This window comes from Salvelinus alpinus, chromosome 29, assembly GCF_045679555.1.
Source record: "Salvelinus alpinus chromosome 29, SLU_Salpinus.1, whole genome shotgun sequence".
Classification (NCBI taxonomy): Eukaryota; Metazoa; Chordata; class Actinopteri; order Salmoniformes; family Salmonidae; genus Salvelinus; species Salvelinus alpinus.
The window spans coordinates 31997244-32006428 of NC_092114.1; the positions used below are offsets into that span (position 1 = coordinate 31997244).

General features: G+C 44.2%; 1 protein-coding gene across 1 annotated transcript; it reads right to left on the reverse strand.

Annotated features, from left to right (window-relative positions):
• Positions 1-304: 304 nt before the first annotated feature.
• Positions 305-2714, reverse strand: LOC139558471 (trophoblast glycoprotein-like). The gene is made up of 2 exons (XM_071373628.1): positions 1997-2714; positions 305-1325 (listed from the first exon to the last, which is right to left on the reverse strand). The coding sequence occupies exons 1-2, from the start codon at positions 2257-2259 to the stop codon at positions 446-448; spliced, it is 1143 nt and encodes a 380-aa protein (XP_071229729.1). The 5' UTR covers positions 2260-2714; the 3' UTR covers positions 305-445.
• Positions 2715-9185: the final 6471 nt, after the last annotated feature.

Genomic DNA, 9185 nt, shown 5'->3' on the forward strand with positions numbered 1-9185 from the left:
CATACATAAATGATACTGTCCAAATGTAGTTTCACTCCTTCACGTGACACTTCATTCTAGGACAGACAGAGAAGCCCCACTTTTAAGAGGGGGAAATCAATGTAGAAGAACAGTCAATCAGTCCCCCATCCATACAACAGTTCTCTTTCACTGTCAATGCCCATTTGTTAGCCATGGGTAATCCCCAGTCTCAGACAATGTGTGGACTGAAAGTGAGGACTGGTTGTGAAGGACTACAGATGAGTGGAGTGCATGCTTTAATCATGGACAAAGCTACTAGGAAAACAATAACAATACTCAGTCATATACTTACTGTATGTTTATATTTACACACAATTCACATGTACAGTTTTTACATGATCTTATCAACTTATAAATGCAATAGAAAAAACGTGTTTGATTATGAAAGAAGGATCATGGAAGCCCCTTGAGTGTCCTCCTATCATCAAATGTCTGCTGTGGTGGAGACCTGAGAGAGCCTGGGGTCGGAGTCGTGCTCGTAGCGGTAGTGGTATCCCTCCAACACCTCCGTGCACGCTTCCCGCATGTCATTGATCCTCTTCTTGATGCCCTGCCGGTTGAGGTAGAGGACCAAGAGGAAGACAAGTCCCACGAAGCCCAGGACGATCCCAAGGAACACGTAGGAAGTCTGGAGGGCCAGGTCCGCCCCCTCACCCACCATGTGGCATCCCAGGGCCACCCCGTCCCCGCCCGCCCCAGCCTGTCCAGCCGCCAGCCTCAGCAGAGAAGTGTTCCTCATGTCTGAGGGGAAGGCACACACCAGGCCCTCTGCGTCCCCCACATGCCCCTGGGAGGAGTTGAGCCAGGCAGCGAAGGGCTCCATGCCACAGATACAGGTCCAGGGGTTCTCCCCTAGAAGGAGTCTCACCCCGGGGGGCAGAGAGGCCAGCTCAGCCAGGCCCTCCTCCTGGACGGTCCGCAGAGCATTAAGGGTCAGATCTAGCTGCTCCAGAGAGTCCAGCCCAGAGAAGGTGCCATTGTGGAGGGCCACCAGGGAGTTGTTGGCCAGGATGAGCCTCCGCAGGCCCCCAAGGTAGGAGAAGGTGTGAGAGGGCAGGTAGATTAGCCTGTTCCCTGACAGGTCCAGGGTCCGGAGCTCAACCAGGGTGGACCAGCGAAGAGACATAGCCAGGTTCACGAGAGAGGAGTGGTTGTAGAGAGCTCGGCTGAGGTTGAGCTCCCTGAGAGTGTGGCCCGGAACAGTGAAGGCCTCTGGGTTGATGACAGCCAGCTGGTTGGAGCTCAGGTCCAGAGAGCGGAGGGAACGCAACCCAGAGAACGTCTGAGACTCTACCTCTGTTATCCTGCAGGGAGGGAGGGATACAGAGGAAGCAGAGGATGCATAGTCACTCATGGTCTATAATAACAGTGGCGCAGTGGTCTAAGTCATTGCATCTCAGTGCTTGAGGCGTCACTACAGACACCCTGGTTTGAATCCAGGCTCTATCACAACCGGCCGTGATTGGGAGTCCCATAGGGCAGCGCACAATTGGCCGAGCGTCGTCCGGGTATGGCCGGTGTAGGCCGTCATTGTAAATAAGAATTTGTTCTTAACTGACTTGCATAGTTAAATAAAGGTTAAATTAAATTAAAAAGGCACTGCATCTCAGTGCTAGAGGTGTCACTACAGACCCTGGTTCGATTCCAGGCTGTATCACAACCAGGGTAGGTCGTCATTCTAAATAAGAATTTGTTCTTAACTGACTTGCCTAGTTAAATAAAGAAAATAAAGAAAAATAGTAAGCACATGGTTGATTCAAGTTTACCCAACATAACAGGATGCCATTCATCAAAGGCTTCATGTTAATAAGATGCATTCAAAAGTGTGCGAAAATATATATAGACAGACAAACTATGACATTTTTGCTATAATACATTGCCACATCAAATCATGAGGCATATATAAACTTGGGCAAATAAAATTAGGCCAAACTAGAAAACAGTTTTTTTTTTTGTTAGGCAATGTTTCTCTTACCTATTGTTACTCAGTGACAGCGTTGTTATATTGTCCAGCCCTTTGAACGATTCCGGTCCAATTCTGCTGATCTGGTTTCCCGTTATGAACAGATTCCTCGTGTACCCTGGTATCCCAGAAGGGACACTCCGCAAGTCTTTGGAAACACACTTCACCGTGTGAGCAGCTTCGGAGCATTCGCAACGAAGAGGGCACCCGGATGCGCGCGCAGAAATCGAACAGAACAGCGCACAGAAAACCATCCGAAGAGCCAAATCCAGCATTTTTGAAAAACAGGCTACGCGATACCAGAACAGTGATAAATATAGTTTCTATACATTGAAAACAAAAAAGTATTCTATACAGAGCGAATTACACTTACCGAAAATGACTTGATTGCCATTTCAAAAGAATAACAAACTCAACCTTCTTGCCTACTTCTAAGCGCGACAAAAAAACTACAGCGCATTGACTGTGCACATTAGCTATATATAAATATATATATCCTACTGCCGATGAGAGTGAAACGTGGAAAGAGTCCTATCGTACACTGGTCCTCGCCATCACCTTGACCCGTTCTGTTCTGTATTACAAGTCCTGGCTGGATGTTCAACTTCTTAGCATTTCTGAAGCCCACGTGTGACTGAGAGTCAGGGTCTGATTTCCATGACAAAAGGGGATCTCTCTGTCGGGGCTGTTTGATCCCAGCAGATGCACACCGAGCGTCGCTCCTCTCAAACAATGAAATTAAAGCGCCATCGCATCGTAGGCTACAATCTGCGGGGAGGGGCTTTTCAGCTTTCCTCTCACCCCGTCCGGAGTTTTTCTGTCCTCCCACTTTAATTAACAGCATGCAGGCTATGTCTACACCGGGCGGGAAAGAGAAATGCAACTATTGAATTTGACAAAAACCTTAACAAGTGTAGAAGTTGGTACAGTGTCTTCTTAGATTTTAAACATGGATCAATGTTTGCAACCTATGCCTTCAAATGATTAGTTTGTTAGGATATATCTCATACGACCCTATTAATAGGCGATTACCGAATAATTATGAAATAAGTCATTATCTTCACGCTATTAGATAGACAGGTACTCTAGGCTTAAGATTCTACCAATATGTAATAATAACCAGAAGCGCAAAATGCAGAATTATAGGCCTAAGCTCCAAGATGATTAAGAACTGGCACATTCCCAGATCATTGTGGAATGACACTTGATTATAACTATTGGGGCACTGAATAAGCACTCATGGGGTCCACATCAGCAAGATGTAAAATGGAAAGTTCTTAATTCATTTTATATTTTGAGCCATCAAGTTGAATACATCTGAATACCCGCCAAAGTCATTGACAATGTTATAACAATGAAGAACACAGGCTATGCGTAGAACTTTTTCATGTTCCACAAGAGAAAAGTTAATGTATCTAAATCAATAAAGACGGAAGCACCTTCGAGCATTTGCAGATCAAAAGCTGAGCTACAGAAAATGCGGATACAATGGTGTGAGGTAGACGCGCCTTCCTCTCTCACTCTAGGTGATATTAGATCAACAATGCTTTTTAGAGAGAGGGGAAGCGGAGCCTCTGATGTCTGCCCACCCTTCCTCCCCCAATGCTCTCTACAGAAAAAGAGGGAAAGAGCATAGAGAGGATGTTTGCAGGATGATGACAAATGGCAATTGAATCCGAGGTTGTCCTTTTGATAGCCAAGTGTCAACTCTGAAAGACGCTACGAGTGGTTGGATCAGGTGAAATTCACTTGAAATTGAGCGTTGATTTTTTTCAATTAGCCTTTTCTCCATGACACAAATTAGTTTAACTATAATGTTAAGTGCATGTAGTAATTAATAAGCCTATGCTGTATGAGTAGGCATAAGTCATGTGATATGATCTAGAAATAGTAGCCTAATGTATGCACTATTTCTTCAGAAATGCTTCACAAACAAATAGTCTACAATAAATAAACGTCTTTATTGGTATCATAGTTACATGTCATTTAAATACATTCATAGTTCACTCAGTCCCTTGCATATTCTTTCATGGGAAAACAGAACTCCTAATCTTAGGCAGCATAGTGACATTTCAAGGGATTTAAAGAACAAAAGAAGTGTATTGGTGTTAGGATTTGTATGACTTTATATGATTATTGGCCCTCAGTCATAATAGCATCCCAACTGTCTTTTGTTAGCCGACTGAATGTGTGAAACCACAGGTGTCCACATTCCACAACCCAGCACCTAGTTACAACCGGAGGAAAGAACATCTAGTATCGATTCATCTACATTCTGAAGTGTTACTGATTCTAGAACAGATTCTTGAACAGAACAGAATTTAAGAACAAACCGGTGAACTCTGGTAGAAGTTTAAATAGGAGTGGTTCCATTGCACATTTAAAAAAAACATGCTTTCTACTGTTTTCCATTAGAGGAAAGGAGTAAGGCTTCAGAATGGAATCAAGGCCCCAATTTACATCCAATCTTGCCTCTAAATTCTCATTCTCAAATTGCCCACCTATCAGGACTAAATCAATTCCACTTAAAGATTCACTCTGGGCCTCCCGAGTGGCGCAGTGGTCTAAGGCACTGCATCACAGTGCTAGCTGTGCCACTAGAGATTCTGGGTTCGGGTCCAGGCTCTGTCACAGCCGGCCGCAACCGGGAGACCCATGGGGCAGCGCACAATTGGCTTAGTGTCGCCTGGGTTAGGGGAGGGTTTGGCCGGCAGGGATGTCCTTGTCCCATCGTGCACTAGCGACTCCTGTGGCGGGCCGGGTGCAGTGCATGCTGACACAGTTGCCAGGTGTACGGTGTTTCCTCCGACACATTGGTGCGGTTGGCTTCCGAGTTAAGTGGGCATTGTGTCAAGAAGCAGTGCGGCTTGGTTGGGTTGTGTTTCGGAGGACGCACGGTTCTCGACCTTCACCTCTCCCAAGTCCGTATGGGAGTTGCAGCAATGAGACAAGACTGTAACTACCAATTGGGGAGAAACTAGGGTAAAAATAAATAATTAGAAAATAAAGGCTCACGCTAGGATCTTAAGCAGAACAAATAGGTAACATATAGTTAAATTTGATTATTTCTCCTCCTCCATTTCGTATCATATGTTACATTTTTTGTTGTTCCAGGACATACATACATGACCAAAAGTATGTGGACACCTGCTTGTCGAACATCTCATTCCAAAATCATGGGAATTAATATGGAGTTGGTCCCCCCTTTGGGAGCATTAGTGAGGTCGGGCACTGATGTTGGGCGATTAGGCCTGGCTCGCAGTCGTCGTTCCAATTCATCCCAAAGATGTTTGATGGGGTTGAGGTCAGAGCTCTGTGCACGCCAGTCAAGTTCTTCCACACCGGTCTCAACAAACTATTTCTGTATGGACCTCGCTTTGTGCAGAGGGGGCATTGTCATGCTGAAATAGGAAAGGGCCTTCCCCAAACTGTTGCGACAAAGTTGAAAGCACAGAATCGTCTAGAACGTCATTGTAGGTTGTATCGATAAGATTTCCCTTCACTGGAACTAAGGAGCCTATCCCGAACCAGTTACATGTCATTTAAAAAGAGCCCCAGACCATTATTCCTCCTCCACCCACCAAACTTTACAGCTGGCACTATGCATTCGGGCAGGTAGCATTCTCCTGGCATCCGCCAAACCCAGATTCGTCTGTCGGACTGCCAGATGGTGAAGCGTGATTCATCACTCCAGAGAACGCGTTTCCACTGCTCCAGAGTTCAATGGCGGCAAGATTTTCACCACTCCAGCCGAAGATTGGCATTGCGCATGGTGATCTTAGGCTTGTGTGTGGCTGCTCGGCTCTGGGAACACAATTCTTGAAGCTCCCGGCAAACAGTTCTTGTGCATGGCTGACGTTGCTTCCAGAGGATGTTTGGAACTCGGTAGTGAGTGTTGCAACCAAGGACAGACAATTTTTACACGCTACGCACTTCAGCACCCGGCGGTCACGTTCTGTGAGCTTGTGTGGCCTACCACTTTATGGCTGAGCCGTTGTTGCTCCTAGATGTTTTCACTTCACAATGACAGAACTTACAGTTTACCGGTGCAGCTCTAGCAGGGCATAATTTTGACGAACTGACTTTGGCAAGGTGGCTTTGACGAACTGACTTTGGCAAGGTGGCATTCTATGACTATGCCAAGTTGAAAGACACTGAGCTCTTTTTTTATTTTTCTTATCGCTGTAACTACCCAACAGGCTCGGGAGAGGCGATGGTTGAGTCATGCGTCCTCTGAAACATGACTCGCCAAGCCACGCTTGTTAACACCCGCTCGCTTAACCCGGAAGCCAGCTGCACCAATGTGTCGGAGGAAACACCATTCAACTGACGACCGAAGTCAGCCTGCAGGCACCCGGCCCGCCACAAGGAGTCGCTAGGGATCGAACCCCAGGCTGTAGTTGTCGCCGCAACACTGCGATGCAGTTCCTTAGATGGCTGCGCCACTCGGGAGGCCGCCACTGAGTTCTTCAGTAAGGCCATTCTACTGCCAATGTTTGTCTATGGATATTGTATGGCTGTGTGCTCAATTTTATACACCTGTCAGCAATGGGTGTGGCTGAAATAGCCAAATCCACAAATTTGAAGGGGTGTCCACATACTTTTGTATACAGTGCATGCTTTGTCATTATGGGGTATTGTGTGTAGATTGACGAGGGGAGAAAAACGATTTAATCCATTTCAGAATAAGGCTGTAACGTAACAAAATGTAGAAAAAAGAAAGCGGTCTGAATACTCTTTATAGTGTATGATACAAAATGGATGACATAGTACACAATTTGATGACAGTACACAAAAAACAGGGACCACTTTGGTACTTAAGCACTGTTTTCAAGCCCCAGTCGATTTGTTAACACTGAGCAGAGCTATTCTCCTGCATCTCAGGTGATGCTCATCACTCAACGACAATATCAGTCATCAATGACGTCAGAAAGGAGATGCAATCCTTCTGCTGTTAGTTTTAATCTACCTTTCTATTACATGGCACCTCCTACACTCTTTGAAAAAGAAGAGCTACTGTAGAACCTAAAAGGGTTCTTCGGCTGTCCCCACTGGAGAACTTAATTTAAAAAAAACAATTTACACATACAAACATCAATTACATCACACCTGCCCAGACCCACTAGCACACACCCCCATCTCCAGCGCCCACATCCCTTTATGCCACACGGCCTCAAACGGCACCATTTTGTTTCTCTCTGTAGCCCACGCACTTTCAACATTTAGATAAAGCATTTGAACTTTCCATTGCGTAAATTACGGAGTATTGGTCGATTTCCAGTCTTTAAGTATAATTTTTTTAAAGATGATTGGCGAGAAATGTATGGTCCAACCCATTGGGTATCTCACTGCACCCTCATACAGTATACCATGTCTTAAAATATACAGACAGATGGATTAAAAGTACATTTATACTGTAATACTTCTGACAGTCAACTTTCACTCTGCCTATAACTTTCTGACTTTATAGCATTCCCAGAAGGCATGGATTGAGTAATTATTAGTTTTACACTTCAGACATGATTCTTGCCATTGTGCTTTAGAATTTGTGAATGTTGTCTCTTGTATAATAAATTCTATGCATACGTTTATTTTAGTTAACTGTAACCTTGTTATGATCCAACATACCCTCCATCTTGTGCCAATATCAGTTATTTTTAAGTCTTGGTTCTGATCATTTATATTTTTTCCTAAGAGATTGTCAGTTGGATAGGTAAACTATACAATACCTTGCAGAGAGCCTATCATATGAACATCCTTATCGGACTCAAATAAGATTCCCTCAAGATTGACCTGATGTCCATAGGAGAACTCTTTGAAGAATCCTTTTTGGTTCCAGGTCGAATCCTTTTGGTTCCAAGTAAAACCCCTTTGGGTTCCATGTAGAACCTTTTCCATAGAGGGTTCTACGCCGAACCAAAAAGGGTTCTCCTATGGGGACAGCTGAAGCATCCTTTTGGAACCCTTTTGTCTAAGAGTGTAGACACAAGTAATATCAAGACTGGGAAACTTGGGTCAACTATGAATCATTTAAAAAGGTTCATTACAGTCTAGTTTATTATGTACTATACCCTTATCAATTTACATCATTTTAGATAACAATTTGGGTAATAAATATCATATGCAGTTATCGTCAATTCCCCAAAAAGCCACAGGATTCAAGAAAATAGTTATGTCCACAAAGACATAGAACACGCAGCCAGGACATGCACAACCGGCCGTCATGCATGTACACGCCCACACGCTTCTTTTGACACACACTCATTCATGCATTCAGGCACAAAATTGCTTCATTGCAGAACAGTGATGAGTTTTGATATTGTATCATATGGCATTGCATGTAGAAAATGAAGGGAATTAAGGAGGATAGTTAATTTACAATATAAATTAAAAATGAAAATTAAACAGGATATTTGAGATTATAATCAAACCTAAGACAATAGCACTTGGTCTAATATTCACACATGAACATGAAAGGAAGAAGAAAGATGAGAAAGACGCCATAAGCACACCAAAGGAATGTAAATACCCTGGAAAGAATTGGCATCTCGCATAAAATCACCAACAGGTACAGAAGTAGTGTAAAACTGCCTTGACTGTGAATGTAATGGAAAGCAAAGGAGGATCTTTATAGACTTCCTATACAAATCTAAACATTGTTTTTGGGGGGGGGGGGGGTTTACATACAATTTGGGGTTATTGCAGTAGTAGATCGACATATATCACATTTACTGGAATTTCAAATAATAAAGTCCAACTAGAGAGAAAGAAGCAGGAATGTGAAAAGGGCTGCATAGAGATGCATTGGCATTTCACTATGTCCTAATCTCATCTGAGACAGGAGTGAAACTTTCTCTGGCACAGGAGACGACCACAGGATATTAAGCCAAAGACTTGTATGCTTCTAACACTAACGTGCCAACCCAAACCGAACTGTTCTGGCACAGTAATTTTTATTGTCAGCACGGTTACACATTATGCTGGATGCGTAACCAGGCCAGCTCAGTACATCGGTTCAGTCCAGCTCGGTAGTGTGACAAGGGTATGGGTGTGTAAACCTGGAGGAGCCAGCAGGCTACCTGCTGCTTCTGGCAGCTCCACAGATAAAGAGAAAAGGCTCAAGGCTCAGCGCTTTCACTCAAACAATGAGGGGATTTGAACCTGCCACCGCAGAAGAAAGCCATGTCATTAGATTTTGTGT

Excerpts from the sequence above, each read along its gene's own strand:
- LOC139558471 (XM_071373628.1), bottom strand. The coding sequence starts at position 2,259 with ATGCTGGATTTGGCTCTTCGGATGGTTTTCTGTGCGCTGTTCTGTTCG. Across the intron at positions 1,326-1,996 it reads CTGTCACTGAGTAACAATAG|GATAACAGAGGTAGAGTCTC; the intron begins GTAAGAGAAACA and ends CCCTCCCTGCAG.